This window comes from Stomoxys calcitrans, chromosome 5 (genome assembly GCF_963082655.1).
Source record: "Stomoxys calcitrans chromosome 5, idStoCalc2.1, whole genome shotgun sequence".
NCBI classification, from domain to species: domain Eukaryota; kingdom Metazoa; phylum Arthropoda; class Insecta; order Diptera; family Muscidae; genus Stomoxys; species Stomoxys calcitrans.
The window spans coordinates 64,077,100-64,092,771 of NC_081556.1; the positions used below are offsets into that span (position 1 = coordinate 64,077,100).

Below are 15,672 nucleotides of genomic sequence, written 5' to 3' on the forward strand. Positions count from 1 at the left end.
CCATACTTGGCACTGTTGTTGAATATAATAACAAAACACGTCGTGCAATATTTCATTTCAATCGGATAAGAATTGCGCACTCTAGAGGGTCAAGAAGTCAAGACCCAAGACCGGTTTATATGGCAGCTATATCAGGTTATGGACCGATTTGAACCATACTTGGCACAGTTGTTGGATATAATAACAAAACACGTCGTGCAAAATTTCATTCCAATCGGATAAGAATTGCGCACGCTAGAGGCTCAAGAAGTCAAGACCCAAGATCGGTTTATATGGCAGCTATATCAGGTTATTGACCGATTTGAACTATACCTGGCACAGTTGTTGGATATCATAGCAAAACACGTCATGCAAAATTTCAACCCAATCGGATAAGAATTGCGCACTCTAGAGGCTCAAGAAGTCAAGACCCAAGATCGGTTTATATGGCAGCTATATCAAAACATGGACCGATATGGCCCATTTACAATACCAACCGACCTACACTAATAAGAAGTATTTGTGCAAAATTTCAAGCAGCTAGCTTTACTCCTTCGGAAGTTAGCGTGCTTTCGACAGACAGACGGACGGACGGACGGACATGGCTAGATCGACATAAAATGTCACGACGATCAAGAATATATATACTTTATGGGGATCAAGAATATATATACTTTTCAGACGAATATTTCGAGTAGTTACAAACAGAATGACGAAACTAGTATACCCCCCATCTTATAGTGGAGGGTATAATAAATTAAGCTGATTAATCAACCAACAAAATGAAATAGTTTTTGTGAACAAACTAATGAAGCCCAAAAACCGAATGAATTCGCGGACTGCAGGTCGAGAAATATGTGGCCATGAAATGTTATTCTATGGCAAGCAAAGTTTTTCTGGATAACAAGTCTTTGGCTTTGTGTGTGTTGTTGATGTTAGATGTCCTTTTGAAGAGATGTTGGCTGATAGATTGTAACTTTTTTCTTACTGCGCTATAGGACAAGGTTGAATAACAAGACCCAACGCTTTATTGAAAGTGCATGCTTCTACCATTGCACTGCTCATTAATTTGTGAGTAGGTAGAAGCATGTTTTGGTGGCATCGCAGTCTGATGAGGCCATGGCAAGGCCGAAATTGCGATCATTGCAACCCGCCTCTTAAATATTGTATTTAACACACCACAAGTGCTGAGAATCCTTAAAGTGTTTTTATTGTTTTAGAGTAGAAGCAACAAATAGAAACTAATTGGTTTAAGCTGATTAATCCAACACCAAAATGAAATAAGTACAATTTATTAATATAAATTTTTGATAAGATCATAAATAGGGGAAAAAATTAGATAAATTAAAAAAAGGGAAAGCTGTGCAAACAGAATTAAAAAGTGGGTGAAAGTAACTAAAAATGTAAGAAAAACTTGAAGAGAAAAAACAGGAAAATTACAAATTTTCGAAAAAATATAAGTAAAAATAAATAATTAGAAAAATGCGAGTAAAAAAACCTGTGAAAAAGAGAAAAAATGAAAAAGATAAAGTTGAAAGGGAGAAAAAATTAGAAAAATGGGTGAAAATTACAAAAATTTAACATGAGAGAAAAATTAGAAAAAAAAAATAATATAATAGCGAAATCGGAGGAAAAATCAAAAGCTGTAAAAAAAAGAAAATAATGGGAGAAAAAGAAAGAAAAAAAATAAATAATTGGATTATTGTCTAGAAAATTAAGTGATAAATAACCAAGCAATAAATCAAGTAACAAAAAATAATGTAGTTATAATCAAGTAATAAATACACAGTTTTCTAAATTTTGAAGTGTTTTTTGGTAAAAAAAGACAGATGGAAAATATTGAGATAAAAAATAGAAAAATTACAAAAAAATTAAAAAATGAAAGGTTGTAAAAAATAGAACAAAATTGGGAAATACAATATAAAAGAGATGGACAAATGGGGAAAAATAAAAAAGATAAATGGGAGACAAATTTTAGAAATATTAGAAAAAATAGCAATTTGGAAAAAATGTACAACTTTTTTTCCAACATTTAATTTTTTTTATATTTCTACTATTCTTCTCCAATTTTATTTTTTTTTTTGTGTCAATATGTTTCATATCCTTTCTTATCTATTTTTTAACCATTTTGTATATTTTTCAATTTTTTCTATTAATTTATCCATTTTTTCCCATAAAAATTTGGAAAAGTTGGTAGATTGGGATTCATTACTTGTTTATCTTGATGATTTGTCACTTAATTTTTTCATATGAACAACAAACAGCCCTATGAGCTTTTGTAGTTGTGGTCATATATATACATTTGTATGTATATATGTAGTATATATTCTATAAGCCAAGGCAACGCCAATAGTTGCGTTGATTTATTTCTGCCTATTGGGTTTGAGTGGACTGCGATGGAGAAACACTTCAATATAAGGATAATACAGCACGAACAGGTTCAGAGACCATGTTTTCTTGGCATAAATGGAAAGATGCTACATATCCGACCCATAGATTAAGTGTAAGGCAGCCGCCGCGGCTATGAGACTAAACACGATGGGAGAATGGAAAGAGGAAAGGAGCAAGACATCCCATCGCGGTATAATCGAGGCGAGGATAGGAAACTTGGATGGAATGGAAGAGGTTTGCGACCGGATATCTGAGACGACACTTGAGGTCGAGTGCGAGGAACTGCTGGCGGCACAGACTTAGATTGACGGAACTCTGGTATTGACATCTGAAAAATCATGCTACATACATGGATCAAAGCTAAAGGACGCAGTAAGCCTCGGCGTCGGTCTCTTTTCAACCTTACCGAAAATATGCTTAAATTTGTTGCGGGGCCCTTCTTCGTATATTGTTATCCATTGTATGCACAAAAACATAAAAAATGCTAAAGAATCAGCAATAGAGTGTTCTTAACCGGTTTTTAAAACCTGTCGGCCTGCTTTCTCCTTCCACCGACTGTTGGCTTCTCAAAAAATCAGATTTACGGTGGTACATCTTTTTTTATTAAAAAAATTCCAACATTTACGCTTTGCACTGGAGATATACAATTTGCAATGCATATATTACCATTTGAAATAACGCTTTACCTTATAACAAACAAATCTTTTATTTTACCCTCCACCATAGGATTGGTGTAATTTCGTCATTCTCTTTGCTACTGCGGTTTTTTAAACCCGATAAAAACAGTTATTTCATATAACCGTTTTATCGTTCATTCTAATCAACAATAAAACTGAGACTTGGTTTTTTTTGTTGTGTTGAAAATAATTTACCCGTACATTTTAAAATAGTATACAAGTGAAAAATGTAGTACCATGTAGTACCAAGGCATTTTGAAAAACTTTACATTGTTCAAATACAAAGTAACTAACATTTTGGAAGTTAGCCTTTATTTCTTGATTTCCTAAAAACTATGATTAAGCTACTGCACATTACCTCCAAATGTAGGAACTCTCGGTTTTATACAATTGGATCTAGGCTCGAATTATGGTTGTTAATTTAAATTTTTTAACCATATCTAATACCTAATAAAAATTTTCAAGGTTCTTTAGCAAAACAAAACTCCGTACCAATTCCTATACAAAATCATGTCTTAACTTGGAAATGTTTGGAACTGATTCCCTTAGCATATGAAAGAATACTCTTACGGTTTTCTGACCAACTATTGAAATTTTTTATTTCTGTACATAGTTACACGAAGAATAAAGTTTAAAGCTTACATTGCATATTTTAATAAAATTCGTAAAATTTAAATAGAGATTTTTGATACAAAATAATTTTGATATGTATTATAGAATTATATTTGATATGTGGAAATCATTGTGTTTTCTTTTTATGGAAATTATTATTAATTTATTTTGTATTTACTATGTATTTTTAGGGTATACGTTGGCAGCATTTCCTTTGAGTTGAAAGAAGATACAATTAGAGCAGCATTTCTTCCATTCGGGCCCATAAAGTCTATAAATATGTCATGGGACCCAATAACACAAAAGCATAAAGGATTTGCCTTTGTTGAATATGAGATACCAGAAGGTGCGCAGCTTGCTTTAGAACAAATGAATGGAGCTTTAATGGGAGGTAGAAATATAAAGGTTGGACGTCCAAGCAATATGCCTCAAGCTCAACAAGTCATAGATGAAATACAAGAAGAAGCAAAAAGTTTCAACCGAATCTATGTGGCATCAATTCATCCAGATCTGTCGGAAGAAGATATTAAAAGTGTTTTCGAGGCTTTTGGTCCAATAATGTACTGCAAACTTGCCCAAGGCACCTCTCTTCATACCCATAAAGGATATGGATTCATTGAATATTCTAACAAACAGGCTATGGATGAAGCCATTGCTAGTATGAATCTCTTTGACTTAGGAGGACAATTATTAAGGTAAGAAATTTTGGTAAACGAAAGTATAATGAGTGCTATTTAAAAAGTGATTTTTATAAGCATAAGGATCCTAAAATTGTTTACACTATTTTAATTCCATTTCATATTGGATATTGTTTGAACCTTTGAGTGGAGCGGGCGTATTGCTATTTCGCCAAGAATTTTCTGTTATTCGTAGGTTAGGTTAGGTTAAGGCGCAGTCAGTCATTAGACTCACTTAGACGTTATCGTCCTGTGACACCGCAGGAACAAGAGAAGTAGTATGCCTTCTCTTTACTACCGTTGAACCATCCAGATCGCTTTAAAACGTCAAACAGCTTGCGAATGCTCACATTCGCTAATAAAGACAAGTTCTCAAAGAAATGAGAATCTAAAGATGACCTTTTGAAACTCGAAATAGGGAGTTATATTTCAGGCAAATTTTTAAGTCACTCAAGGATAGCTTCGATAGTGTTATTTGTTAGGCAGTTGATGATTTGCCTCTGTTTCCTGTGAAGCGGCAGATCTAGAGCCCGGAAGTAGGTTTAGAATGGACTCCAAAGACCCAACAGCTGCGGTGGTAGTACCCAGGCTTCACTAGCCGACAGACTGGTTCGAGTCTTAAGGACAAGGCCGAATCTATTTATATTCGCATGCCTATTCTGGCAAACCAATACACTCACTCTGGAATAGTAAAAGGTGCATAGCTCTCAGGTTTATTAAAAGTCTCGCCGATAAGGAAAGAGGCTCCCTTAATTGGGCACAGGATACCACAAAGGGTACACATCTAGATTTGGGATTCGATCCCATGGCAGCCGGTTGTACGCACCGGATTGACCCGATGGAATCCTCATCGGCAAGGGCTGCCGCCTCAGTGTACGTGTTGAGAACCTGGAGTTGAGTTCCTTACCACTGCCCTCAACCTGCCACTGAACACTCTTATAGTTTCCGATGTCTGGAAAATGGGCAGAGTGATCCCGCTACTGAAGCCTGGAAAAGACCCGAGTTTCGGGGAGTCGTACAGACCGATCTCCCTTCTCTCACCAGTGGCAAAGACGCTTGAGGCATTACTCCTCCCGAGCCTTATTATTATTATTATTATATATATTAAATTATTTGAGGACATCGTCAACACGTCCCTCCAGCCAGGCCTGAAACGTTGGGTCGCGAATTATCTGTGTGGTCGCCAGTCATTTGTGGAATTTAGGGATAAGAAGTCGAAACACCGTAGAGTGAAACAGGGAGTTCCCCAAGGTGGGATAATATCTCCAGCACTGTTTAACCTCTACCTATCCTCCATTCCACCCCCTCCAGACGGCATAGAGATCGTATCATATGCGGACGATTGTACGATCATGGCATCAGGTCCCCCACCCATTGATGACATCTACGATAGGTTGAACGTCTACCTCAAAGAGCTTGCCTCATATTTCGCTGCAAGAAATCTGAAGATATTCGCCACCAAATCTTCAGCCACACTGTTCACTACAAATACGCGTGAGGTGAATACTGAGCTGACTGTGATGGTCGATGGAGAAATGATTCCGACCATCAAGTGTCCCAAAATACTTGGCGTCACATTTGACAGCTCTTACACATTCTCCTCACATGCCACAGCAATCTGCAATAAAGTCACAAGTAGAAACAAGGTTCTCAAGTCACTCGCTGGCAGCACTTGGGGTGCAGACAAAGAAACCTTGTTGACCACGTACAAAGCAATTGGCCGGTCTGTGGTAAGTTATACACGCATTGGAATAATATTCAGATCTGTCAGAATGCCGCCCTCCGAACTGCGACGGGCTGTCTCCTCAGTTCTCATGTGGACCACCTCCATCAGGAGACAAAGATCCTACCAGTGCGAAGACATAACTACATGCTGTCTAAGCAATACCTTTTGGGCTGTTATCGCAGAAACCATCCAAATCATCATCTTGTGGATAGATACCCACCGCCCAGAAGCCTTAAGGTAGATCTACACGATCTAGAGCGTGAGGTTCAGCGCTACAAGAGAGAACTTCTAGATCAAGCGGCATATCAAGCTATTTCCAAGGTTTTTGGCAGAACATACATATGCTCCACAAGTCTGGCAGGAAGCAAGGGTGGTATTTACAGCCAAGACCGCCAAGGCAAGTTATACGACGCCAAAGTACACATTGGCGGTATATATTGACATCGAGGGCACTTTTAACAATGTGCGGACCAACACACTGATTCAATGCTTTGACCAGTACCGGGTCGACAGAGTCCTAGAGACTGAATTAACCGTATGCTAAGGAACAGATGGATAAATTGTGGGTCCCATAACGAAAATATAGGGGAGAAAGTGGCACAGGACACGCCACACGGGGGCATTTTGTCGCCACTCCTATGGGTGACCACAATCAATAACGTATTACGGATGCTGACTGAGGAGGGTTTGAACCCGCCAGCTACGAAGATGTTATAATACTTCTAAGAAGTATGGATCCGAACCAGCTATGCAGAAGGACTGAAAAGGTCTTGCAGATGGCATACTAGCTGTCCCAATGTTAACCCAGATAATATTGAAATTTGCCTGTGTACGAGATAGACGATGCTGGGCACCACGTTTACTCAATAGAACGATTTCGCTATCTGACAAGGTTAAATACTTAGGAGGGATCTTGGACAGGAAACTGAATTGGAAGTGTCACATTCAGGAGCGTACTGGGAAGAATCACAGATGAATCCGAGGATAGTCCACTGGCTCTACAGGAGCGTGATAAGACCGATACTTACTTACGCCTCAGTAGTTTAGTGGACTGCGATGGAGAAAAGATGCCACGTAAGGATAATAAACATGTTGTCTTGGCAAAGGCAGAGCGGAGAGGACCACGACCACTAAGGTGTTGGAGACTATTCTTGATATCCGACCCACTGACATACAGATTAAGTGTGAGACATCCGTGCGGCTGTGAGACTTAAGGCGATGGGAAAATGGATGGAGCAGGACATTTTATCGCTGTATAATCCAGGCGACGATTGAAAACCTGGATGGATTAGAAGAGGTTTCAGATCGGATACCTATGATGACACTTGAGGTCGAGTGCGAGACACTGCTGTCAAAGGCACAGTCTTGGATTGACCGAAATCTGGTATTGCCATCTAGGAGATCAGAATGGGCCTGGGGGTCTTCATTTAGAACGCAGGGACTGGCATCTGTTTTTGACGGCACGATCATTATATGATCCTGCAAGCGGAGATCCGGGCGATGACGGAATGCGTGAGCTGGTGTGGTTTTAACGCGAGGGGTTTGAGTGCGAACATCTTTCGGACATTAAACTGGCCATCAGGGCAATAACAACCAAGAGGGTAAGGGCAGGAACAGTCTTCGAGTGGAAGATGGAGACAAACGTCAGTATAGCTTTCGGTATCATAACGGGACACATAGGACTACTGGATCACTTACGCAAAACCGGTACGGCAAGTGATAGCATGTGTAGAGCATATGAGAAAGATGATGAGACGTTGGAGCATGTCCTATGTTATTGCCCGGCATTCGCGGCTAACAGACACCGGCACTTAGATGGGGACACAATACCAGACATGAACCAAATTAGGGGCGAAATTCCTAACTTAAATTTTCTTTTTCGAGATTACTTTTTAGTATTTAGAGCGCGAAAAAGGCGATTATTAGCTTAGGTGTATGTTCATATTGGCATGGGGCGGATAAATATCCACACCCTCTTTTCAACCTTTTATTTTAAAGGCTTTCAGAATTCAATTTGATACAATTTTATAAAATTTATTAATTTTTTTAATGATTTCAAAGTATAGCCGACAATAAATCTACTGAAACCATATTTATGTCTTTAAACAAAAAATTAACGTATAACATTGCTAAAAATATACATTTGTTTGACTTAACTACTGCTTGGATGTTAACAAATTTGGATCTGTTTCTTTCAAGGTTGAAACATTTTTAATTTAAAATCAGCAGACAGTGTTTGATATAAGTAAAATATTTTTTCTGGGTGTACTTTGGATCCATTTGTATAGAATTCTATGTAACTTTTATTACTGGGGATATTGTAAATAGTTGCAATTGGTCCTATCAGGACAGTACAGTACTTTTTATCAAAAAGCGGCTCAGGCAATGTGTAATCCACACTACCTGTAACATCGAGCACTGTATCAAATAAAATACAGTATTCCTAGCTGCATTACCAAATAGAATGCTCACGTAGTCTTATAGCAGTGGTGACAGCAACTGGTTTAGCCACTAAGTCCATAGAAATTAGATGTAGCATTAAAATCAGTGCATCAGATATCGCCGTTGTCAGCGAGGCTGTGATGCACAAACAAGATATCCTTTGTATTCGGCTGAGTAGTAGACATCCGTATGTGGGCTTTTGAAGCGCCCTCCACCAGATCACATCTCCATATAGCATTATAGATCTGACAACTGCAGTATATACCCAGTGCATGACATCCGGTTCTAACCCCATCTTTTCCTAAAAGCTATGAGCAGGCGTATAGGGTAAGAATTGTCTTTCTTGCACATTCCAAAATGTTTTTTGGAAGTTCAATTTCCGTTCCCCAAAAACACCCAGGTATTTTGCGCTTTCTGTAAATGAAACATTCTCTCCTCCCAAGGAGACAGGTTCCATTGTGGGCAACTTGTATCTCTTGTTGAAAAGAACTACTTCTCTCGTACACGGATTTACGCTTAGACCACTTTCGGTAGCCCACTTCGCTGTTGCATGTAGAGCTTCCTGAAGAATATCTCTTAGAGTGCTGGGAAACTTTCCTCTAACCGCAATTGCCACGTCATCAGCGTACCTGACCAATTGTACACCTTATTCTTCCAGAGACATTACTATATTGTTAATGGCCATATTCCAAAGTAGAGGAGACAGTACACCTCCGTGAGGTGTTCCTCTGCTGACCCATAGATCCACAGTTCCCAAGCCTGCCGTAATTCATATTTTAGTAAGTAAGTTATTAATAAACTTTCTTAAGGTAGATTTGATGCATTGAAACTCCAACTCCTACATGATTGACATCGATTTAACATTATTGAAAGCACTTTCAATATCAAGAAAAGCTATATTCCTTGACAGCGAGAGAACCCTCTATGTAGTTTGTTTTTCAGTGGTTTTGCATGATGCTGCTCTAAGGTATGTTTCTATCACCATCTCAAGAGTCTTCAGCACAAAGGATGACTGACTAATAGAACGTAAATCTTTCGCCTTCGTATGGCAAGGTTTTTCTGCATTCGGAGTGAAAATGATCTTCGTGTCGTTGAGTATATCTCTCTAAGCCGAATCTAGATGTTGTTGTTGTTGTGGCCGTTTATTGTGTTCTATTTTTCGTCTACTTGATTCTGCTGAGTGTCAAGACCCAGGAACTCTGCGACTAAGATGGGGTGCGTCCACAGGGATCTGGGTCTGAGTCGAGTGGGTCTGGCCGGGTAGTTAAACAGATGAGGTGTATCGTGCGGTCCCTGGTTACAATCGGGACATACATCTTGCACGTCGGCATCAATCCTTGCTCTGTGGGAATTGAGGCGGCTGCATCTGCCGGAACGTAATTGAGCCAGAACCACTCTGGTTTGCCGGGGGAGGTCGATGCTTAGACAGCATGTAGTTATGTCTTCGCAATACCTTTTGGGCTGTTATCGCAGAAACCATCCAAATCATCATCTTGTGGATAGCTACCCACCGCCCAGAAGCCTTAAGGTAGATCTACACGATCTAGAGCGTGAGGTTCAGCGCTACAAGAGAGAACTTCTAGATCAAGCGGCATATCAAGCGGGTCTGAACCACATTCATGCAGACACGGTAGCAGACGCGGTAATTGGCTACCGGGTGAATGTAGTCCTTGGAGAACGACCGCCACCCATTGCACTCGAAGAAATCGACCTCCCCCGACAAACCAGAGTGGTTCTGGCTCAATTACGTTCCGGCAGATGCAGCCGCCTCAATTCCCACAGAGCAAGGATTGATGCCGACGTGCAAGATGTATGTCCCGATTGTAACCAGGGACCGCACGATACACCTCACCTGTTTAACTACCCGGCCAGACCCACTCGACTCAGACCCAGATCCCTGTGGACGCACCCCATCTTAGTCGCAGAGTTCCTGGGTCTTGACACTCAGCAGAATCAAGCAGACGAAAAATAGAACACAATAAACTGCCACAACAACAACAACATCTAGATTCGGCTTAGAGAGATATACTCAACGACACGAAGATCATTTTCACTCCGAATGCAGAAAAACCTTGCCATACGAAGGCGAAAGATTTACGTTCTATTAGTCAGTCATCCTTTATGCTTAAGACTCTTGAGAGGGTGATAGAAACATACCTTAGAGCAGCATCATGCAAAACCACTGAAAAACAAACTACATAGAGGGTTCTCTCGCTGTCAAGGAATATAGCTTTTCTTGATATTGAAAGTGCTTTCAATAATGTTAAATCGATGTCAATCATGTAGAAGTTGGAGTTTCAATGCATCAAATCTACCTTAAGAAAGTTTATTAATAACTTACTTACTAAAAGATGAATTACGGCAGGCTTGGGAACTGTGGATCTATGGGTCAGCAGAGGAACACCTCACGGAGGTGTACTGTCTCCTCTACTTTGGAATATGGCCATTAACAATATAGTAATGTCTCTGGAAGAATAAGGTGTACAATTGGTCAGGTACGCTGATGACGTGGCAATTGCGGTTAGAGGAAAGTTTCCCAGCACTCTAAGAGATATTCTTCAGGAAGCTCTACATGCAACAGCGAAGTGGGCTACCGAAAGTGGTCTAAGCGTAAATCCGTGTACGAGAGAAGTAGTTCTTTTCAGCAAGAGATACAAGTTGCCCACAATGGATCCTGTCTCCTTGGGAGGAGAGAATGTTTCATTCACAGAAAGCGCAAAATACCTGGGTGTTTTGGGGGAACGGAAATTGAACTTCCAAAAAACATTTTGGAATGTGCAAGAAAGACAATTCTTACCCTATACGCCTGCTCATAGCTTTTAGGAAAAGATGGGGTTAGAACCGGATGTCATGCACTGGGTATATACTGCAGTTGTCAGATCTATAATGCTATTTGGAGATGTGATCTGGTGGAGGGCGCTTCAAAAGCCCACATACGGATGTCTACTACTCAGCCGAATACAAAGGATATCTTGTTTGTGCATCACAGCCTCGCTGACAACGGCGACATCTGATGCACTGATTTTAATGCTACATCTAATTTCTATGGACTTAGTGGCTAGACCAGTTGCTGCCACCACTGCTATGAGACTACGTGAGCATTCTATTTGGTAATGCAGCTAGGAATACTGTATTTTATTTGATACAGTGCTCGATGTTACAGGTAGTGTGGATTACACATTGCCTGAGGCGCTTTTTGATAAAAAGTACTGTACTGTCCTGATAGGACCAATTGCAACTATTTACAATATCCCTAGTAATAAAAGTTACATAGAATTCTATACAAATGGATCCAAAGTACACCCAGAAAAAAATATTTTACTTATATCAAACACTGTCTGCTGATTTTAAATTAAAAATGTTTCAACCTTGAAAGAAACAGATCCAAATTTGTTAACATCCAAGCAGTAGTTAAGTCAAACAAATGTATATTTTTAGCAATGTTATACGTTAATTTTTTGTTTAAAGACATAAATATGGTTTCAGTAGATTTATTGTCGGCTATACTTTGAAATCATTAAAAAAATTAATAAATTTTATAAAATTGTATCAAATTGAATTCTGAAAGCCTTTAAAATAAAAGGTTGAAAAGAGGGTGTGGATATTTATCCGCCCCATGCCAATATGAACATACACCTAAGCCAATAATCGCCTTTTTCGCGCTCTAAATACTAAAAAGTAATCTCGAAAAAGAAAATTTAAGTTAGGAATTTCGCCCCTAATTTGGTTCATGTCTGGTATTGTGTCCCCATCTAAGTGCCGGTGTCTGTTAGCCGCGAATGCCGGGCAATAACATAGGACATGCTCCAACGTCTCATCATCTTTCTCATATGCTCTACACATGCTATCACTTGCCGTACCGGTTTTGCGTAAGTGATCCAGTAGTCCTATGTGTCCCGTTATGATACCGAAAGCTATACTGACGTTTGTCTCCATCTTCCACTCGAAGACTGTTCCTGCCCTTACCCTCTTGGTTGTTATTGCCCTGATGGCCAGTTTAATGTCCGAAAGATGTTCGCACTCAAACCCCTCGCGTTAAAACCACACCAGCTCACGCATTCCGTCATCGCCCGGATCTCCGCTTGCAGGATCATATAATGATCGTGCCGTCAAAAACAGATGCCAGTCCCTGCGTTCTAAATGAAGACCCCCAGGCCCATTCTGATCTCCTAGATGGCAATACCAGATTTCGGTCAATCCAAGACTGTGCCTTTGACAGCAGTGTCTCGCACTCGACCTCAAGTGTCATCATAGGTATCTGATCTGAAACCTCTTCTAATCCATCCAGGTTTTCAATCGTCGCCTGGATTATACAGCGATAAAATGTCCTGCTTCATCCATTTTCCCATCGCCTTAAGTCTCACAGCCGCACGGATGTCTCACACTTAATCTGTATGTCAGTGGGTCGGATATCAAGAATAGTCTCCAACACCTTAGTGGTCGTGGTCCTCTCCGCTCTGCCTTTGCCAAGACAACATGTTTATTATCCTTACGTGGCATCTTTTCTCCATCGCAGTCCACTAAACTACTGAGGCGTAAGTAAGTATCGGTCTTATCACGCTCCTGTAGAGCCAGTGGACTATCCTCGGATTCATCTGTGATTCTTCCCAGTACGCTCCTGAATGTGACACTTCCAATTCAGTTTCCTGTCCAAGATCCCTCCTAAGTATTTAACCTTGTCAGATAGCGAAATCGTTCTATTGAGTAAACGTGGTGCCCAGCATCGTCTATCTCGTACACAGGCAAATTTCAATATTATCTGGGTTAACATTGGGACAGCTAGTATGCCATCTTCAAGACCTTTTCAGTCCTTCTGCATAGCTGGTTCGGATCCATACTTCTTAGAAGTATTATAACATCATCTTCGTAGCTGGCGGGTTCAAACCCTCCTCAGTCAGCATCCGTAATACGTTATTGATTGTGGTCACCCATAGGAGTGGCGACAAAATGCCCCCGTGTGGCGTGTCCTGTGCCACTTTCTCCCCTATATTTTCGTTATGGGACCCACAATTTATCCATCTGTTCCTTAGCATACGGTTAATTTAGTCTCTAGGACTCTGTCGACCCGGTACTGGTCAAAGCATTGAATCAGTGTGTTGGTCCGCACATTGTTAAAAGTGCCCTCGATGTCAATATATACCGCCAATGTGTACTTTGGCGTCGTATAACTTGCCTTGGCGGTCTTGGCTGCAAATACCACCCTTGCTTCCTGCCAGACTTGTGGAGCATATGTATGTTCTGCCAAAAACCTTGGAAATAGTGGTCAGGTGATTTTAATGGTTGGAAGATCCTCAAATTTCCAATAATCTTATTATTCTTAGATTCCAGTGTATCCGTGAGTCCAGTAGTATCATGTGGAAAATGCTTTGTTTAAAAGCCTCCTCCGTTGTCTCTGCCCTCACTCCCATATCGTCTATTAACGTTTCAGTTTGGACATGGGTTTTTGAGAGACATTTATTCATCTTGGCGCTCTGATAGTTCCTTTTTTTGCGACGTGCTCGGTTGTAAAGACTGCGGATCGTTCAACAGGGCACAGATAAATTATTAAAGTAATAGCCTAATCCGTAAATAATGTAACATTTTGTAAGTTTTAGTGCCCAAATAGACGAATTAAAAAATTTTTGTATGTTTTGGTACCTGAATGAACGGAAAAACTTTTTAGTCGCCCATTCCGTATCGCAATTTGTCAGACTCTTGCTCATTCCGTAAATACGTTATAGTACCTAAAGTTGTACTAAGTGTACCTTTTCCCATTTTCCGTACATCTTTTTCTACTCTCCCCAGAAAAAAAAGTTGATATGGTTAGATCCAAATATATCTAGCATCAGACATAACTGAATCCGGAAAAGGGTTATATATAATTGGATCTAATTGTATCAAATTAGATCTAACTGGATTCATATCTGATACAATTTTATACAATTAGATACAATTGTTTCTCGAATTTGTTCCAGATATAAAAGGATCCAATTATAAATAGTAATATATAATTGGATCAGATTCTATATAATGTCATATGTAATTGGATCTTAATTTAAAAAAATGCTGGGTCCTCTCGTTTGCTAGTCAGATGCGTTACCCACTCGTCCAACCACTTGTTTATAATGTGCGCGGCTAAAGCATCATCGATACTCCTTATTTTTTGCCTATTCTTGGAAGTATTTATGAATTTGAGTTTACTCTTACTCTTTGTGTTTGGGTTGCACTCACACCTAACATATGTTCATGTGTAGTTCGATGAAATTTGGAACGATGAGTTTTGGTAAACCCCTACACCTGCGATATATCACATAATCGATATATATAGCAAAGCAAACATACTGCAGACCAACGAATGTTAAATTGTGTTACATGATCGAACAGGGTCTAGACAGTCGTCCGCTGGCCTGTCTAAAACATTATAAGATTACAATTTACTGAAAAGACTGTTAAAAATGGTGGGTCAAAAGTTACAGCTTTTTGTACAACGGTACAAAACGTTGAAGTAAGGGACATAATGGATATGTTACAACCTTGGAACAAGTTATAATCTAGCATAGCAGACAGGAAAATGCTTCCGAAATTGGTATTCTAACAAGATAATGATAGGAAACTACTAGTAAATTAGTAAGGAGTGGTTTCAGCCCAATGGGGTTCAGGTAAAGACGGGAACTGCTCAGTCTCCTGACTTCAATTCCATAGAACATTTTTGGGTAGACATTGGAAATATGTTACAGACGACCGACTCCCAAATGCGGAAGGGTTGTGGAACGCAGTGCTTAATGCATGGCATAAAATCCGTTTAAAGCTATTCCAGGATCACCCTGTAAATAGATGTCAGCATCTTACTGAGACTCTATTCATCATAGATTTGCAGAAGTCATCAAAAGGTTATTTCTCCGACACAAAAATAATTTAAGTTTCTATTAATTAATTTTCAACTTTTGGGCCATTTGCTTTAAACATATTGGGTTATGCATCAATACTCCTATTATTTTAACGAGCAAATTTTTGGAAAAATTTATTTAATGTAATATTTTAAAATATTAATTTATTTATTTCATATTACGATATCTTAATTACAAGCGAAACATATATTTAATAATTCTTTAAATTTTTTAATCGTGAAAGAAAATTCGAAATTAAATTTTATATTTATAAGATTAACTTCTTTTAATGCGTTTTAACA

General features: G+C 39.4%; 1 protein-coding gene across 3 annotated transcripts in view; it reads left to right on the forward strand.

Moving 5' to 3' along the window:
* LOC106084261 (poly(U)-binding-splicing factor half pint) overlaps positions 1–15,672 on the forward strand; it is a 249,185-nt gene that overhangs the window by 190,356 nt on the left and 43,157 nt on the right. For all 3 annotated transcript variants that reach the window (XM_059369503.1, XM_059369504.1, XM_059369505.1), the window contains one exon: positions 3,851–4,354. In XM_059369503.1, coding sequence (XP_059225486.1) covers positions 3,851–4,354 — 504 coding nt within the window. The remainder of the gene's footprint in view (positions 1–3,850; positions 4,355–15,672) is intronic.